We start from the raw sequence: 21182 nt of genomic DNA on the forward strand, positions 1-21182 counted from the left end.
AAAGTTAAAAAAAAAAAAAGAATTGTGAAGTTTACTTATTTTGAGAGAGAGAGAGAGAGAACACTAATGGGGGAAGGGGAGAGAGAGAGAGAGAGAGAGGGAGAGAGAGAATTCCAAGCAAGCTCCTCACTGTCAGCACAGAGCCAGGAACCTGATACAGGGCTCAAACTCACAAACCATGAGATCATAAGCTGAAACCAAGAGCCAGTTGCTTAACCAACTGAGCCACCCAGGTGCCCCTATATAGGGCACTATTTTTAACTATAGCTCTAACATTAGAACAAAAGTTGAAAGAAAGGCTGAAGAAAAATACATAAATGTTACATATTTAACCAACTAAAAATATCATATTAATAAATAGATAGGAATAAGAAGGAAGATGTGATAATCTTATTGATTAGATAGTAGTCAAATTATTTAAAGCCCATGAGCCAGATAAGAGAAATTCACATTTATTAAAGAAGTAAAAACAAAGAATATTAAGAAAGAAAATGGTATTTAAAGTGGAAAGCACAGAAGAAGAAGAGAAGGGAAGAAGAAATAATAATACTTATATTAATAATAATTATTATATAATGATAATTATATAATAATTATTATTATTTGTTGAGAAACAATAGATACTACCTGAAAGAAAATTGGGAGTGTGCTAATGGGATTATATAAAAGTGTTACTGTGAAAATAGAACCTATCAAAATAGAAATAAAGAAGCAAAAAGCAAAAAAAAAAAAAAAAAAAAAAAAAGGGAGCAATTTAAGAGTGCATAGCAAATGACAAATGGCTGAAATTGGAATCCAAAAGCACACTAAAATAATGTTTAAAAATAGTTTCTATTAAGTTTTGGTGAAAATTTTTTCAAAATTAGGAAGTCCACTGATATAGTTCATAATAGGGCCACCTGGGTGGCTCACTTGGTTAAAAATCCAATTCTTGATTTTGGCTCAGGCCATGATCTCACTGTTCATGTGTTTGAGCCCCTGAGTTCAAGCCCCATGTTAGGCTCTGTGCTGACAGTGTGGAGCCTGCTTGGGATTCTCTCTCTCTCTCTCTCTCTCTCTCTCTCTCTCTGTCCCTCCCCTGCTCTCTTTCTCTCAAAAAAAAATATATATATATATTTATGGTTCATACTAATAGAGCTAAGAGAAATAAAAAAAACTAATTATCTACATTCAGGCTAAAAATACATTTGATAAATTTTCAATAACCATTTCAGATGGGAAGAAAAAAAAATCCCGAATAAACAACCTGCCTAAGCAGTATTCAAATGTCAATACTTTTCCTAGAACCAGTATCATGCAATTCATGCAATTAAGTGAATGAATCACTTAACATCTGTAACTTCAGTTTTCTTATCAGTAAAAAATGGGAATGTAATCTATTGAGTGGGATTGTGATGAGAATCCAGTGAAAAAATAAATAAATGTATGTCAAAGCACATCTTTGGAAATGTATAAAGGGTAATATGATTGATGTAGAAAACAGATATTTTGGTAATCTTTTGTTGGAAGTTCATTTAAGTCAGATTTGGTTATCTCATAGCTTAAGATATTCTGGGAATGAACCCAATCCATTTTTCCTTTATAGCAGGTACAACTGGAACATCTGGTGGTACTAGAAAGATTGCCATTAAATTTTTTGTTGTTCAGTATTTGTGCACTGTTGGGTTTTCAGAACAGCACATGACAGTGTGACAGTGATCTGACAGTTCAGGTGTTCCCCGTTACTAAACAAGACTAATGCAGCATTTTGAATCTGATGTGGCCAATGCAGAAATCACTGGAATGTTACCTGATACAACTATAACTGAGTTAATTAAAAATGTAATAGTAACCATCTAACATTTCATCTTATATTTGGTCCTTAAATGTTGTTTTTGAGTTAGGGATGTTTCCTCATCCAGTTAGTTACATTTCTTCATCTAAGGTTTGAGTGGCTCTACAAAAAATCACTTACACAACAAATATAAATATAAAAGTACTAAATAATAGTATTTCTGCATTTCATTGATTGATAATATGATTTTCCCATAACAGAAATATTTGAGAGTTCAATAAATTCTTTTCTTTGTTGAATAATAGGCTTCTGGATATTAAATGATTCTCAGCCATCAACAGGGATGTTCAAGTTCAAGTTAGAATTTTTCTTTTTGCAATCTATTTTCAAAAACCCGCTATCTTTAGTATTAGAAAAATGTCATGGTTCTTTAGTATTAAAAAAGTCATGATTTAAAATATTAATGTATTTCTTTGTAAGTTCATTATTGAATAGAAAAATGATCTAGAACCTTGATGAACAGCTTTCCCTTTTCTAAGAATATTCAGTAACATTGCCTTCTGAATTGTCTAAACATTCAGCAAATAGTTTGCTCCTTAAAATCTCTACACTTTGGTTTAAAAAATTCTTCTTTTCTAGAATTTGCAAATAGAACATGACTCTACATACCTCATTTGCTCAAAACTCACCTTACAGGAAAATATACAATGAGGGTATGCAATATGCAATGGGTATAGCCACACCTTACTAAACAATGTTTGTGTTTCATAATATTTAAATTGTTTCAAAAGATCAAAGATACGGACCAGAGAGAAAAAAAGAGAGAAGGAAAGGGGACTGGTAAATATTTCTCATGAAATAGGAAAAAAAGTGCTTAAAAATTTAATTAGTAAAATAAAACTGTTTTTATACTTTGTTTTTTACTGGATATATTGAGTACAACTTATTCAATGAAATAAAGATATGAGGTAGTCATTTACCATTGTATAATATCATTTGTAAGTCATCTTAACCTGTTTTAGCAAAAAATAAAAATTATAATCACATAAAATTATACTAAGTATAAGATGGACAAAGTGTCTTCACATATATTCACTTACTCAAATCATATAACCACCTAGTGCAATTGACAATATATTAGTGATTATTCAAATTTTATAAATAAAAAAATCAATGTGTTTACTTTAGTCATAGGTGAATATGTTTGGAGGCTAAAACAGGGCCTAGATGATTGAATCTTCGTCCAGTCATTTTCTGTTACTAGACAGCCACTGTCTAGTACAATGGTGAATTACTATCAAAACTAGAGAAAGGTCTTGTTACCTTGCCTATGCTAGTTTACATTTGCATTCCCAGTGCCTAGCTTAGTGCCTGACTTAATAAATATCTGGTGGATATCTGGTGAATATGTGAAATGATGAATAAGAGTTCCCAATCTGGTAAAGGATTCAGAGGCTTTACTTTTATTAACAAAATAAAACAACAGGTTCTATGAAAGAGAACCTTCCAGAAGGATTGAAGATATGGTAGGCAGTAGGTTATTTGCTGCTGTGCCCAAGTAATGAAGCTTTGATGTAAATAGGCACCATACACACACACTACTGTGTAGATCCATGTCTCAACAAATCCAAGGTTTCCAACCCCATCTGTTCCCTTGGTGGAATTCTTGATATAAGGGTCTCATATCAGAGTATTCTGGGTGATGCCAAGTTGTTGGCATGTCCTCCCTGTAACCTCCAATTTTCCAAATACATTCACCTTCTACTTCTGCTTTTCTAGCACAAATAGTTCATTTCAGCCTTATGGGCTTTTGCCCTAGCTGTTCCCACTGCCTGAGTTCTATTTCCCTAGAGTTTCACATAGTTTTCTGCTTTTTTGTCATATCTCAAAATAAAAGAGATTTTTTTCAGAGAGGTCTGTTATCCAAGCAGTCTAAAATAGAATCCCAGTTGCTCAGTATTACCTCACTTTATGTTAGTGCTTTGACACTTTTCTTGTGTGTGGATTTGTTTGTTTGGATATAATTTAATTTATATGTCTGTATGTCTCTTCCATTCAACTAGGAATGCTTCATGAAACTGAGAACTCTCTAATTACTAGCTACATCATTTTTGAAAAGCTATTTCAACTATATTTGCTTTAGTTTCTACTCTATCAAAAGGGAAACTAGTACTATATATGCCATAGGGTAGTTCCAATGGTAAAATGAGTAATATTTATATGTTTCTGAGAACTTATACAATACCACACAAAATACCCAGTAAAGTACTGCTAGATGAATAAACAGGAAGAAGTTACACTGTAGAATAAAAGGTATGAAATATGGTGGTGGCCATGAAGATGCTTGAAAGCTATGTGGAGAAAGCGCCTAGTTTAACAACAACAACAAAAATCCCACGATATATCTTAAAAACAAAATTGTATTTTTACTATTTATTTTTACAGGAACAACTGGACACTATGTTGAAGGACGAGGAACAACTGGGCCATCTGAGGGAAGATCAGGGACAACTAGAATATCATCTGAAGAATCAGGGACAACTGTATTGTCATCTGTAGTGACAGGGAAAACAGGACCATTACTGGGAGGATCAGCAACAACAAGATCATCAGTTACAGGATCAGAGACAACTGAACCATCTGTTGTAGTTTCAAAAACATCTGTACCATCAGAAGGATTGACAGGAGCAACTGAACCATCACTTGGGTTAACAACACCTGGACCATCAGCTGAAGGATCAGGGACAGCTACATTATTCGCTGGAGTATCACAAACAACTGAAAGCTCTGTTCTAAAGTCAGGAAATACTGGACCATCCATAGGAGGATCACAGACAACTGGACGATCAGGTGAAGAAGCACAGACAAGTGGACTAGCAGCTGGAGGATCAGGGACTCCAGGACCATCCACTGAAGAATCAGAAAAAACAGAAACACCTGTTCTGGGTTTAGGGACAACTCAAACATCTGAAGGATTAGGAACAACTACATCTGTTTTAGGTTCAGGGACAACTGGAACATCATCTGGAGTGACAAGAACAACTAAATCATCATCTCAAGATTCAGATACTACAGGACCAACAGCTGAAGTATTAGGAACAACTAAATCAGCATCTGGTATATCAAGCACAACTGCACTATTGTCTGGTGGGTCAGGGACAACTGGACCATCTGTTGTAGGATCAGGAACGTCTGTACCATCAGCAGGATTGACAGGGACCTCTGGTCTATCACCTTGGTTTGCAACAACTGGACAATCATCTGTAGGATCGAGGACAACTGAGTCATTGGCTGGAAGATCAGAAACCACTGCAACCTCCATTGTAAGTTCAGGCACTACCAGTCCATCCACAGGAGGATCACAGACAACTGGACTGTCAGCCAAAGAAGCAGGGACAACAGAACAAGCAGCTGGAATATCAGGGACCACAGGACCATTCCATGGACGATCAGGGACAACAAGACAATCTGTTTTAAGTTCAGGGATGACCTTACCAACTTCTAAAGAAATAAGGACAACTAGACCTTCATTGGTAAAGTCAGGTACAACTGCAGTATTGACTCCAGGATCAGCCACAAGTGGACTGTCATCTGGAGTATCTGAGTCCACTGAACCATCATCTGAAGCATTAGGAACAACAAGATCATCAGCTGGTATATCAGAGACAACTGGACCATCAACAGTTGGATCTGGGATGGCAACAGGACCATTTTTTGTAGAATCAGGAACAGCTGTATCATCGGTAGGATTGACTGGGACATCTGGCCTATCACATGGGTTAGGAATAACTGGGCCATCAGCTAAAGGAGCAGGGACAACTGGATCATTTGCTGGAAATTCAGGAACAACAGTAACCCCTGTTGTAATTTCAGGGACTGCTGGTCCCTACACAGTAAAATCACAGACAACTAGACAATCTGCTGAAGAAGCTGTGACAACAGGACCAAGAGCTGGAGGTTCAGGGACCACAGGACCATTCCATGGAGGATCAGGAAAAACAGGACAATCTGTTTTAGGTTCAGGGACAACCAGACCATCTGTTGTAGGTCCAGGAACAACTATACCTTCAAGTAGACTATTTTTTGTAGGTTCAGGGACAACCAGAGCATCATCTGGAGTGAAAAGGACAATGGGACCATCATCTGGAGAATTAGGAACAACTAGATCATCATCTGGTATGTCAAGGACAATTGGACCATCAACTGGAAGGTCAGGGATAACTGGACATTCAGGAAAAGAATCAGGAACATCAGTAACATCAGTAGGATTAACAGGGACATCTGGATCATCATTTGGGTTAGGAACAACTGTACCATCAACGAAAGTATCACAAACAACTACAGCACCTATTGCAGGATTAGTAAAATCTACATCATCTACAAGATTGACAGGGTCAACTGGATCATCAGTTGGAGGACCAGAGATAACTGGAACAGCAGCTAGAGGATCAAGGACCACAACACTGTCAGCTGGAGCATCAGGAGAAACTGGAACATTAGCTGAAGGATCAGAAACAACAAAAACCTTTGTTATAACATTAGGGATTACTGAAACACCTGTAAGAGGATCACAGACAATGGGATGGTCAACTAAAGATTCAGGAACAACTGGGCAAGAAGGTAGAGGATCAGGGACAACAGGGCAATTCATTGGAGGATCAGGAACATCAGTGTCATCTGTTTTTGTTTCAAGGACAATTCACCCATTATCTGAAGAATCAGGGACCACTAGACCATCTGTTTTAGGTTCAGAGACAACCAGACCATTACCTGGACACACAGAGACCATGGGATCATCATCTGGAGATTCAGACACCACTGGACCATCAGCTGAGGTATTGGGGACAACTAGATCACCAGCTGGTATATCAGAAACAACTAGACTATCAACGGGTAGATCTGGGATGACAGAAGGACCATCTGTTGTAGGGTCAGAAACATCTGTACCATCAGTAGGTTGGACAAAGATATCTGGCCCATCACCTGGGTTAGTAACAACTGGGCCATCAGCTGAAGGAGCAGAAACAACTGGATCATTTGCTGGGAATTCAGGAAGAACGGCAACTGCTATTGTAAGCTCAGGAACTAGTGGTCCCTACATAGGAGGAATCCATACAACTGTACTATCACCTGAAGAGGCAAGGACTATAGGACCAACATCTGGGGGATCAGGGACCACAGAACCATTCCCTGGAGTATCAGGAACAATGGAACAATCTGCTTTAGGTTCAGAGACAACTAGACCATCAGTTGTAAGTTCAGGAACAAGTGGAATATCATCTGGAATGATGGGTATACCTGGACAATCTACTAGAGTGACAGGGAAAATTGGACCACCAGCTGGAGAAATAGGAACAACTGGATCATCAGCTGGTATATCAAGCACAACTGCCCTATTTTCTGGTGGGTCAGGGACAACTGGACGATCTGTTGTAGGACCAGGAACATCTGTCCCATCATCAGGATTGACAGGGACCTCTGGTCCATCACGTGGGTTTGCAACAACTGGGCAATCACTTGTAGGATCTAGGACAACTGAGTCATTGGCTGGAAGATCAGAAACCACTGCAACCTCCATTGTAAGTTCAGGCACTACCAGTCCATCCACAGGAGGATCACAGACAACTGGACTGTCAGCCAAAGAAGCAGGGACAAGAGAACAAGCAGCTGGAATATCTGGGACCACAGGACCATTCCAAGGACGATCAGGAACAACAGGACAATCTGTTTTAAGTTCATGGACGACTGGGCCATCATCTGAAGAATTAAGGACAACTAGACCTTCATTGGTAAAGTCCAGCACCACTGGAATATCAGCTACAGGATCAGCCACAACTGGACAGTCATTTGAAGTATCTGAGTCTGCTGAGCCATCATCTGAAGTATTCAGAACAACTAGATCATCAACTCGTACATCAAGCACACCTGCCCTATTTTCTGGTGGGTCAGGGACAACTGGATCATCTGTTGTAGGACCAGGAACATCTGTCTCATCAGCAGGATTGACAGGCACCTCTGGTCCATCACCTGGGTTTGCAACAACTGGACAGTCATCTGTAGGATCGAGGACAACTGAGTCATTGGCTGGAAGATCAGAAACCACTGCAACCTCCATTGTAAGTTCAGGCACTACCAGTCCATCCACAGGAGGATCACAGACAACTGGATTGTCAGCCAAAGAAACAGGAACAACAGAACAAGCAGCTGGAAGATCAGGGACCACAGGACCATTCCATGGACGATCAGGAACAACAAGAAAACCTGTTTTACATTCAGGGTCGACCTTATCAACTTCTAAAGAAATAAGGACAATGAGACCTTTGTTGGTAAAGTCAGGCACAACTGGAGTATTGGCCACAGGATCAGCCACAACTGGACAGTCATCTGGAGTATCTGAGTTCACTGAGCCATTATCTGACGTATTGAGAACAACTAGATCATCAACTCGAAAATCAAGCACAACTGGAACATTGCCTGGAGGTTCAGGGACAATTGGACCATCTGTTGTAGGATCAGGAACATCTGTCCCATCAGCAGGATTGACAGAGTCCTCTGGTCCATCACCTGGGTTCGCAAACACTGGACAGTCATCTGTAGGATCGAGGACAACTGAGTCATTGTCTGGAAGACCAGAAACCAGTGCGACCTCCATTGTACCTTCAGGCACTACTAGTCCATCCACAGGAGGATCACAGACAACTGGACTTTCAGCCAAAGAAGCAGGGACAACAGAACAAGCAGCTGAGGTAGCAGAAACCACAGGACCATTCCATGGACGAACTGGAGCAACAAGACAACCTGTTTCAGTTTCAGAGACGAACTTACCAACTTCTAAAGATTTAAGGACAACGAGACCTTCATTAGTAAAGTCAGGCATAACTGGAGTATTGGCTTCAAGATCAGCCACAACTGCACTGTCATCTGGAGTATCTGAGTCCCCTGAGCCATCATCTGAAGTATTCAGAACAACTAGATCATCAACTCGTATATCAAGTACAATTGGACTGTTTTCTGGAGGTTCAGTGACAACTGGACCATCTGTTATAGGACCAGGAACATCTGTCTCATCAGGAGGATTGACAGGGACCTCTGGTCCATCACCTGGGTTTGCAACAACTGGACAGTCATCTGTAGGATCGAGGACAACTGAGTCATTGGCTGGAAGATCAGAAACCACTGCAACCTCCATTGTAAGTTCAGGCACTACCAGTCCATCCACAGGAGGATCACAGACAACTGGACTGTCGGCCAAAGAAGCAGGGACAACAGAACAAGCAGCTGGAAGATCAGGGACCACAGGACCATTCCATGGACGATCAGGAACAACAGGACAATCTGTTTTAAGTTCATGGACAACTGGGCCATCATCTGAAGAATTAAGGACAACTAGACTTTCATTGGTAAAGTCCAGCACCACTGGAATATCAGCTACAGGATCAGCCACAACTGGACAGTCATTTGAAGTATCTGAGTCCCCTGAGCCATCATCTGAAGTATTCAGAACAACTAGATCATCAACTCAAAATTCAGGCACACCTGCCCTATTTTCTGGTGGGTCAGGGACAACTGGACCATCTGTTGTAGGACCAGGAACATCTGTCCCATCATCAGGATTGACAGGGACCTCTGGTCCATCACGTGGGTTTGCAACAACTGGGCAATCACTTGTAGGATCTAGGACAACTGAGTCATTGGCTGGAAGATCAGAAACCACTGCAACCTCCATTGTAAGTTCAGGCACTACCAGTCCATCCACAGGAGGATCACAGACAACTGGACTGTCAGCCAAAGAAGCAGGGACAAGAGAACAAGCAGCTGGAATATCTGGGACCACAGGACCATTCCAAGGACGATCAGGAACAACAGGACAATCTGTTTTAAGTTCATGGACGACTGGGCCATCATCTGAAGAATTAAGGACAACTAGACCTTCATTGGTAAAGTCCAGCACCACTGGAATATCAGCTACAGGATCAGCCACAACTGGACAGTCATTTGAAGTATCTGAGTCTGCTGAGCCATCATCTGAAGTATTCAGAACAACTAGATCATCAACTCGTACATCAAGCACACCTGCCCTATTTTCTGGTGTGTCAGGGACAACTGGACCATCTGTTGTAGGACCAGGAACATCTGTCCCATCAGCAGGATTGACAGGGACCTCTGGTCCATCACCTGGGTTTGCAACAACTGGACAGTCATCTGTAGGATCGAGGACAACTAAGTCATTGGCTGGAAGATCAGAAACCACTGCAACCTCCATTGTAAGTTCAGGCACTACCAGTCCATCCACAGGAGGATCACAGACAACTGGACTTTCAGCCAAAGAAGCAGGGACAACAGAACAAGCAGCTGGAAGATCAGGGACCACAGGACCATTCCATGGACGATCAGGAACAACAGGACAATCTGTTTTAAGTTCATGGACGACTGGGCCATCATCTGAAGAATTAAGGACAACTAGACCTTCATTGGTAAAGTCCAGCAAAACTGGAATATCATCTACAGGAACAGCCACAACTGGATCGTCATCTGGAGTATCTGAGTCCACTGAACCATCATCTGAAGTATTCAGAACAACTGGATCATCAACTCGAAAATCAAGCACAACTGGCCTATTTTCTGGAGGTTCAGGGACAACTGGACCATCTGTTTTAGGATCGGAAACATCTGTCCCATCATCAGGATTGACAGGCACCTCTGGTCCATCACCTGTGTTCGCAATAACTGGACAACCGTCTGTAGGATCAAGGACAACTGAGTCATTGGCTGGAATATCAGAAACCACTGCAACCCCCATTGTACCTTCAGGCACTACCAGTCCATCCACAGGAGGATCACAGACAACTGGACTGTCGGCCAAAGAAGCAGGGACAACAGAACAAGCAGCTGGACGATCAGGGACCACAGGACCATTCCATGGAGGATCAGGAACAACAGGACAATCTGTTTTAAGTTCATGGACTACTGGGCCATCATCTGAAGAAATAAGGACAACCAGACCTTCATTGGTAAAGTCCAGCACTACTGGAATATCAGCTACAGGATCAGCCACGATTGGACAGTCACCTGGTGTAACTGAGTCACCTGAGCCATCATCTGAAGTATTCAGAACAACTAGATCATCAACTCGTATATCAAGTACAGCTGGCCTATTTTCTGGTGGGTCAGGGACAACTGGACCATCTGTTGTAGGACCAGGAACATCTGTGCCATCAGCAGGATTGACAGAGTCCTCTGGTCCATCACCTGGGTTTGCAACAACTGGACAGTCATCTGTAGGATCGAGGACAACTGAGTCATTGTCTGGAAGACCAGAAACCAGTGCAAACTTCATAGGAAGTTCAGGCAGTACCACTGCATCCACAGGAGGATCACAGACAACTGGACTTTCAGCCAAAGAAGCAGGGACAACAGAACAAGCAGCTGAGGTAGCAGGAACTACAGGACCATTCCATGGACGAACTGGAGCAACAAGACAACCTGTTTTAGTTTCAGGGACGACCTTACCAAATTCTAAAGATATAAGGACAATGAGACCTTCATTGGTAAAGTCAGGCATAACTGGAGTATTGACTTCAAGATCAGCCACAACTGCACTGTCATCTGGAGTATCTGAGTCCCCTGAGCCATCATCTGAGGTATTCAGAACAACTAGATCATCAACTCGTATATCAAGTGCAACTGGCCGATTTTCTGCAGGTTCAGGAACTTCTGGACCATCTGTTGTAGGACCAGGAATATCCGTACCATCAGCAGGATTGACAGGGACCTCTGGTCCATCACCTGGGTTTGCAACAACTGGACAGTCATCTGTAGGATTGAGGACAACTGAGTCATTGGCTGGAATATCAGAAACCACTGCAACCTCCATTGTAAGTTCAGGCACTACCAGTCCATCCACAGGAGGATCACAGACAACTGGACTGTCGGCCAAAGAAGCAGGGACAACAGAACAAGCAGCTGGAAGATCAGGGACCACAGGACCATTCCATGGACGATCAGGAACAACAGGACAATCTGTTTTAAGTTCATGGACGACTGGGCCATCATCTGAAGAATTAAGGACAACTAGACCTTCATTGGTAAAGTCCAGCACCACTGGAATATCAGCTACAGGATCAGCCACAACTGGACAGTCATTTGAAGTATCTGAGTCCCCTGAGCCATCATCTGAAGTATTCAGAACAACTAGATCGTCAACTCAAAAATCAGGCACACCTGACCTATTTTCTGGTGGGTCAGGGACAACTGGACCATCTGTTGTAGGACCAGGAACATCTGTCCCATCATCAGGATTGACAGGGACCTCTGGTCCATCACCTGGGTTTGCAACAACTGGGCAATCACTTGTAGGATCTAGGACAACTGAGTCATTGGCTGGAAGATCAGAAACCACTGCAACCTCCATTGTAAGTTCAGGCACTACCAGTCCATCCACAGGAGGATCACAGACAACTGGACTGTCGGCCAAAGAAGCAGGGACAACAGAACAAGCAGCTGGAATATCTGGGACCACAGGACCATTCCATGGACGTTCAGGAACAACAGGACAATCTGTTTTAAGTTCATGGACGACTGGGCCATCATCTGAAGAATTAAGGACAACTAGACCTTCATTGGTAAAGTCCAGCAAAACTGGAATATCATCTACAGGAACAGCCACAACTGGATCGTCATCTGGAGTATCTGAGTCCACTGAGCCATCATCTGAAGTATTCAGAACAACTGGATCATCAACTCGAAAATCAAGCACAACTGGCCTATTTTCTGGAGGTTCAGGGACAACTGGACCATCTGTTTTAGGATCGGAAACATCTGTCCCATCATCAGGATTGACAGGCACCTCTGGTCCATCACCTGTGTTCGCAATAACTGGACAACCGTCTGTAGGATCAAGGACAACTGAGTCATTGGCTGGAATATCAGAAACCACTGCAACCCCCATTGTACCTTCAGGCACTACCAGTCCATCCACAGGAGGATCACAGACAACTGGACTGTCGGCCAAAGAAGCAGGGACAACAGAACAAGCAGCTGGACGATCAGGGACCACAGGACCATTCCATGGACGATCAGGAACAACAGGACAATCTGTTTTAAGTTCATGGACGACTGGGCCATCATCTGAAGAAATAAGGACAACCAGACCTTTATTGGTAAAGTCCAGCACTACTGGAATATCAGCTACAGGATCAGCCACAACTGGACAGTCATCTGGAGTATCTGAGTCCCCTGAGCCATCATCTGAAGTATTCAGAACAACTAGATCATCAACTGGTATATCAAGTTCAACTGGACTATTTTCTGGAGGTTCAGGGACAACTGGACCATCTGTTGTAGGACCAGGAACATCTGTGCCATCAGCAGGATTGACAGAGTCCTCTGGTCCATCACCTGGGTTTGCAACAAATGGACAGTCATCTGTAGGATCGAGGACAACTGAGTCATTGTCTGGAAGACCAGAAACCAGTGCAACCTCCATAGGAAGTTCAGGCAGTACCACTGCATCCACAGGAGGATCACAGACAACTGGACTTTCAGCCAAAGAAGCAGGGACAACAGAACAAGCAGCTGAGGTAGCAGCAACTACAGGACCATTCCATGGACGAACTGGAGCAACAAGACAACCTGTTTTAGTTTCAGGGACGATCTTACCAAATACTAAAGATATAAGGACAACAAGACCTTCATTGGTAAAGTCAGGCATAACTGGAGTATTGACTTCAAGATCAGCCACAACTGCACTGTCATCTGGAGTATCTGAGTCCCCTGAGCCATCATCTGAAGTATTCAGAACAACTGGATCATCAACTCGAAAATCAAGCACAACTGGCCTATTTTCTGGAGGTTCAGGGACAACTGGACCATCTGTTTTAGGATCAGAAACATCTGTCCCATCATCAGGATTGACAGGCACCTCTGGTCCATCACCTGTGTTCACAATAACTGGACAACCGTCTGTAGGATCAAGGACAACTGAGTCATTGGCTGGAATATCAGAAACCACTGCAACCCCCATTGTACCTTCAGGCACTACAAGTCCAACCACAGGAGGATCACAGACAACTCGACTGTCGGCCAAAGTAGCAGGGACAACAGAACAAGCAGCTGGACGATCAGGGACCACAAGACCATTCCATGGACGATCAGGAACAACAGGACAATCTGTTTTAAGTTCATGGATGACTGGGCCATCATCTGAAGAAATAAGGACAACCAGACCTTCATTGGTAAAGTCCAGCACCACTGGAATATCAGCTACAGGATCAGCCACAACTGGACAGTCATCTGGAGTATCTGAGTCCCCTGAGCCATCATCTGAAGTATTCAGAACAACTAGATCATCAACTCATATATCAAGTTCAACTGGACTATTTTCTGGAGGTTCAGGGACAACTGGACCATCTGTTGTAGGACCAGGAACATCCGTACCATCAGCAGGATTGACAGGGACCTCTGGTCCGTCACCTGGTTTTGCAACAACTGGACAATCATCTTTAGGATTGAGGACAACTGAGTCATTGGCTGGAATATCAGAAACCACTGCAACCCCCATTGTACCTTCAGGCACTACTAGTCCATCTACAGGAGGATCACAGACAACTGGACTGTCGGCCAAAGAAGCAGGGACAACAGAACAAGCAGCTGGACGATCAGGGACCACAAGACCATTCCATGGACGTTCAGGAACAACAGGACAATCTGTTTTAAGTTCATGGATGACTGGGCCATCATCTGAAGAAATAAGGACAACTAGACCTTCATTGGTAAAGTCCAGCACCACTGGAATATCAGCTACAGGATCAGCCACGATTGGACAGTCACCTGGTGTATCTGAGTCACCTGAGCCATCATCTGAAGTATTCAGAACAACTAGATCATCAACTCGTATATCAAGTACAGCTGGCCTATTTTCTGGTGGGTCAGGGAAAACTGGACCATCTGTTGTAGGATCGGAAACATTTGTGCCATCAGCAGGATTGACAGGGACCTCTGGTCCATCACCTGGTTTAGCAACAACTGGACAGTCATCTGTAGGGTCGAGGATAACTGTGTCATTGGCTGGAAGATCAGAAACCACTGTGACCTCCATTGTAAGTTCAGGCACTACCAGTCCATCCACAGGAGCATCACTGACAACTAGACTGTCAGCCAAAGAAGGAGGGACAACAGAACAAGCAGCTGGAATATCAGGGACCACAGGACCATTCCATGGACGATCAGGAACAACAAGACAACCTGTTTTAGGTTCAGGGACAACCTTACCAACTTCTAAAGAAATAAGGACCACGAGACCTTCATTGGTAAAGTTCAGCACAACTGGAGTACTGGCTAGAGGATCAGCCACAACTGCACTGTTCTCTGGAGTATCTGAGTCCACTGAACTATCATCTGAAGTAATTGGTAAAACTAGATCATCAACTCATATATCAAGTACAACTGGTCTATTTTCTGGAGGTTCAGGGACAACTGGAATGTCTGTTGTTGGATCAGGAACATCTGTACCATCAACAGGATTGACAGGGACCTATGGTCCATCACATCCATTTGCAACAACTGGACAATCATCTGTAGTATCGAGGACAACTGAGTCATTGGCTGGAATATCAGAAACAACTGAAACCTCTGTTTTTAGTGCAGGGATTACTGGTCTGTCCACAAGAGGATCTCATAGAACTGGACCACCTGCTGAGGAGACTGGGATAACAGGACGAGCTGGTGGAGCTTCAGGGACCACAGGACTGTTCCATGGATTATCAGGAACAACAGTACATTCTGTTTTAGGTTCAGAAACAACAAGAAAATCTGTTGTTTTGTCAGGAACAATTGTACCATCATCTGGAGTGACAGGAATAACTGGACCATCAACTATGGAATTGGGAACAAGTAGATCATTAGCCAGTATATCGGAGAACACTGGGGCATTAATGAGTGGATCTGGGGTGACAACAGGACCATCTTTTGTAGGATCAGGCATATCTGTACCATCAGTAGGATTGACAGGGACCTCTGGTCCATCACCTGGATTAGCAACAACTGGATCATCAACTGAAGGATCAGGGATAACTGGAGTATATTCTGGAATATCAGAAACAACTTCCACCTCTGTTGTAAGTTCAGTGACTATTGGTCCATTTACAGGAGGATCACAGACAACTGGACTGTCAGCCAAAGAAGCAGGGACAACAGAACAAGCAGCTGGAGAATCAGGGACCACAGGACCATTCCATGGTCGATCAGGAACAACAAAACAATCTATTTTAGGTTCAGGGATGACCTTACCATCTTCTAAAGAAATAAGGACAACTAGATCTTCGTTGGTAAAGACAGGCACAACTGGAGTATCAGCTACTGGATCAGCCACAACTGGACTGTCATCTGGAGTATCTGATTCCACTGGACCATCATCTGAAGTATTAGGAACAATCAGATCATCAGCTGGTATATCAGAGACAACTGGACCATCAACAAGTGGATCTAGAATGACAAGAGAACCATTTTTTGTAGAATCAGGAACATCTGTACCATCAATAGGATTTACAGGGATGTCTGGTCCAGAGCCAACTGGATCATTCACTGGAAGATCAGAAACAACAGCAACCTCTACTGTAAATTCAGGTACTAGTGGTCTCTACAATGGAGGAATCCAGACAAATGGGCTGTCAGCTGAAGAAGCAAGGACAACAGGACTGTTTCGAGGAGGGTCAGGAACAACTGGAAGATTTTTTGTAGGTTCAGGGACAACTGTGCCATCATCTAGAGTGGAAAGCATAACTGGACCATTATCTGGAATGACAGGAATAACTGGACCATCAGCTGAGGAATTAGTAACAACTAGTTCATCAGCTGGTTTATCAGAAACAACTGGATTATCAATGGGTGGATCTGGGATGACAGCAGGACCATCTGTTGTAGAGTCAGGAACATCTGTATCATCAGTAGGATTGGTAGGGACATCTAGCCCGTCACATGGGTTAGGAATAACTGGGCCATCAGCTGAAGGAGCAGGGACAACTGGATCATTTTCTGGAAGATCAGAAACAACATCAATCTCTATTATAAGTTCAGGTACTAGTGGTCCCTACATAGGAGGAATCCAGACAACTGGAAAATCTGTTGAAGAAGCTGGGACAACAGGACCAACAGCTGGAGGTTCAGGGACCACAGGACAATTCCATGAAGGATCAGAAACAACAGGACAATCTGTTTTGGTTTCAGGGACAACTAGACTGCCTGTTGTAGGTTCAGGGACAACTGAGGCATCATCTGGAGTGACAGGCATAACTAGACCATCATCTGAAGTGCAAGGGACAATTGGACCATCAACTGGAGAATTAGGAACAACTAGATCATCACCTGGTATATCTAGGACAACTGGACTATCATCTGGTGGGTTAGAGACAACTGGACTATCTGCTGTAGGATTAGGAACATCTCTCCCGTCAAGATTGACAGGGACACCTGGACCATCAGCTGGTTTAGCAACAACTGGACCATCAGCTAAAGGATCAGGGACAACTGGATCATTTTCTGGAAGATCAGAAACAACTGAAATCTTTGTTGTAAGTTCAGCAACTATGAGTACATCCATAGGAGGAACACAGACAACTGGACAATCTGCTGAGGAAGCAGGGGCAACAGGTCTAGAATCTGGAGGATCAGGGACTACAGGACTATTCCATGGAGGATCAGAAACTACAGGACAATCTATTTTAGGTTCAGGGACGACCTTACCATCTTCTGAAAAATTAAGGTCAACTAGACCTTTATTGGTAAAGTCGGGCTCTACTGGAGTATCTGCTACAGGATCAGTCACAAGTGGACTGTCATCCTGGGAATCTGGGTCCACTGGATCATCAACTGAAGTATTCAGAACAACTAGATCTTCTGTTGGAATATCAAGGACAAGTCAACCATCTACTGGAGGATCAGGGACAACTGCACCATCCGTTGTAGGATTAGGAATATCTTCATCAGCACCAGGATTGACAGAATCAACTGGACCACCAGTTTTAGGATCAGGGACAACTGAAACAGCAGCTAGAGGATCAGGGACCATAGGACTATCAGCTAGCAGATCAAGGACAACTGGATCATTAGCTGGAGTATCAGAAACAACCAAAACCTCAGTTGCAATGTTAGAGACTACTGCAACATCTATAGTAGGATCATGGACAACTGAACAATCAACTGAAGAATCAAAGACAACTGTACAATCAGCCCTAGGATCAGAGACCTCAAGACCATCTACTGGATTGTCAGGAATGACAGGATCATCAAGTTTTGGTTCAGGGACAACCCTGCCATCATCTGAAGAACCAAGGGTAACTAGACCATCCGTTATAGGTTCAGGCACAACTGAACCATCACATGGAGTGATTGGGACAAGTGGATCATCATCTGGAGATATATCCATCACTGGACCACCATCTGAACTATTAGGAACAACTATATCATCAGTAGGTATATCAAAGACAACTGGACAATCAATGGGTGGATTTGGGACAACTGGACCATCTGTTGTAGAATCAGGAACATCTTTGCCATCAGCAGGATTTACAGGGACATCTGGAACATTACATGAGTTAGGAACAAGTGGACCTTCAGCTGAAGGATCAAGGACAACTGGAATATTTTCTGGATTATCAGAAACAACTGAAACCTCTGTTGTAAGGTCCAAGACTACTGGACCATCCATAGGAGAATCACAGACAACTGGACAATTAATTGAAGAAGCAGGAACAACTGTACAAGGATTTGGGGCAGCAGAGACCACTCAGCCATCTGTTGGAGGATCAGGAACAACAGGACCATCTATTTTAGGTTCAGGGACAACTCCACAATCATCTGAAGGATTAGGGACAACTGTACCACCAGCTATAGAACCAGGAACAACTGGGCCATCGACCAAAGGATCAGCCAAAACTGGATCATCAGGGTTACAGACCACTGAATCAATTGAAATATTAGGATCAGCTATATCATCAGTCAGTGATTCAAGGACAATTAGACCATCAACTAAAGGATCAGGGACAACTGTACGATTACCTGAAAGAGCAGAGACAATTGGACCACCTGTTGTGAATTCAGGGATAACTGGACCATTTGTAGCGTCACAGAGGACTGGACCATCAGCTGAAAGTTCAGTGACCACAGGATCATCATCTGGAGGATCAGGTACAACTGCCCCATCTGTTATAGGTTCAGAGACAACTGGACCATCAGCTGGAGCACCAGGGACAACTGGAATATCATCTAGAGGAGCAGGAGCAACTGGACTACTTGTTTTAGTTTCAGATACAGCTATCCCAGCATCTGAAAGATCCAGAACAACTGCATCACCAGCTGGAGGATCAGTGACAGCTGGACCATCAAATGGAGAATCAAGGACAACTAGATCAGCTATTTTAGGTTTAGGGACAACTCAACCATCATCTGGAGCATCAGGAACAACTGGACCATCACATGAAGTTTCAGGGACAACTGGACCATCACCAGAAGGATCAGGGACAAGTGGATCATCAACTGGGATAACCACTGGGATGTTAAGGAATGAGGTTACCACATCTGAAGGCAAGTCAAGTTCACTGAAAATAGACCGTTTATTGTAAGCAATTTAAATTTTGTTCAGATTTCTACTTTTGAACTATATACATTTGTCAGGATTATAATATTTAGAGCTCGTTTACTAAAGATGGGAGCTTTGTAGAACATTATTGTTTTGAAGTGAGTCCACAGACTTCTTAAGAAGTTTATGTTTTTATCCCTCCTACTTTTATTTTTGACCATGTGCATCCAGAGTGTCAGTGGGAGCTACAACAGGTTCAGACAGGGGAAGCACAGCTGGAGCATCAGGCTCTATAACCACCACTGCTGGGAAACAAGCAGTCAAGCCTTATCCAGGTATCTGTTGGTATTCCAATGCAAGTGTAGCTTAGACTCATCATGATAATGAGTTTGTTATATTAATCAAGCACCAAATATTTGGAGAAAAGATTAAGAGATATTCTAGGTTTAGTATTAACATCTAAATTTTAAATATACTTAAATAGTGGTAGGTTTGTTTTTCCTAAAATGAAACACATAAAGATAATTTTCAATTATCTCATTAATCAGGTACAACTGAAGAACCATATGGAGAAACCGAATCAGGTGAAAGCATAACCAGTTTAACCACACCTGGAAAATCAGGCGAGTGGGAAGGGAAGGTGTTGGCCCAGGTTGTAACACAAAATAAGGTTTCCTGATAAATCTAATGATGAATATTAGTGTATTTTGAGTAGAAATCAGAAAATCAGATCCAAGTCATCTGGCATTTAGGACCTTATATTTTGTTAGGTGTGTTTACACCAGGTACTGGAACTATAACACCTGAACTCAAAGTAGTTACATTGTTAAATGTCCAGGTAGTGTCCCCATAAAATAAGAACACTGCTCATGACTTTCTGGGTTTTTTTAATTTTTAAAATGTTTATTTATTTTTGAGAGAGAGAGAGAAAGAGAGAGAGCACAGGTGATCATGAGCAGGGGAGGGGCAGAGAGAGGGAGAGAAAGAATCCCAAGCAGACTCTGTGCTGTCAGCTCAGAGCCAGACTAGGAGCTTGAACTCACCAATCGTGAGATCATAACCTGAGCCAAAATCAAGAGTCAGCTGCTTAACTGACTGGGTTACACAGGCGACCCATTACTTTTCATTTTAATTTCAGGTTTCACAGAAGCTGCCCCTAGCTCAACAATTGCACCAGAAAGTTCCACTACTGGTAAGTAAGCAGGGGATGTCAGATTTTTTTTTACACTTTTCATGCTTATTGGCTAATTAGAAATGGCAAAATAGTTAGTAATAATTCCAGTTACATAATTATAGTGTCCTTAAATATATTCTCTCATTTAACTATTAGAATAAATTTTGTTATCTCGTTTTACTCATGGGGAACTTAGAAAAGATACTACCTAGGGGCGCCTGGGTGGCTCAGTCGGTTAAGCCTCGGACTTCGGCTCAGGTCACGATCTTGAGGTCCATGAGTTCGAGCCCCGCGTCGGGCTCTGTGCTGACTGCTCAGAGCCTGGAGCCTGTTTCAGATTCTGTGTCTCCCTCTCTCTGACCCTCCCCCGTTCATGCTCTGTCTCTCTCTGTCTCAAAAATAAATAAACGTTAAAAAAAAAAAAGATATGACCTAAATTTGTTCATATTCTACAGCAAATCAAATATTGGAGCCAATATTTTTATCCATTCTATACTGACTCCAAAGACTGTGCTCCTACCCACAATGTCCATCCTCCTGTAAGGCAAATATAAAATGGTCTTTGATGATCCATCAATAAGACCTTGCTTTTAATATTTATAAAGCTCAAATTTTCTCCATTTCCAAGCTACAGCAGCAGGTACTAAAAAGGGGGTTAAAAT

At 42.6% G+C, this 21182-nt stretch overlaps 1 protein-coding gene across 1 annotated transcript in view; it reads left to right on the top strand.

Moving 5' to 3' along the window:
* Positions 1-21182, top strand: part of MUC19 (mucin 19, oligomeric) — a 137532-nt gene that overhangs the window by 84509 nt on the left and 31841 nt on the right. The window contains exons 45-48 of the mRNA XM_053199622.1: positions 4147-19385; positions 19578-19681; positions 19895-19969; positions 20485-20538. Of these exons, the coding sequence (XP_053055597.1) occupies positions 4147-19385; positions 19578-19681; positions 19895-19969; positions 20485-20538 (15472 nt within the window). The remainder of the gene's footprint in view (positions 1-4146; positions 19386-19577; positions 19682-19894; positions 19970-20484; positions 20539-21182) is intronic.

The sequence above is a fragment of the Acinonyx jubatus genome, chromosome B4 (genome assembly GCF_027475565.1).
Source record: "Acinonyx jubatus isolate Ajub_Pintada_27869175 chromosome B4, VMU_Ajub_asm_v1.0, whole genome shotgun sequence".
In the NCBI taxonomy this organism is placed as follows: domain Eukaryota; kingdom Metazoa; phylum Chordata; class Mammalia; order Carnivora; family Felidae; genus Acinonyx; species Acinonyx jubatus.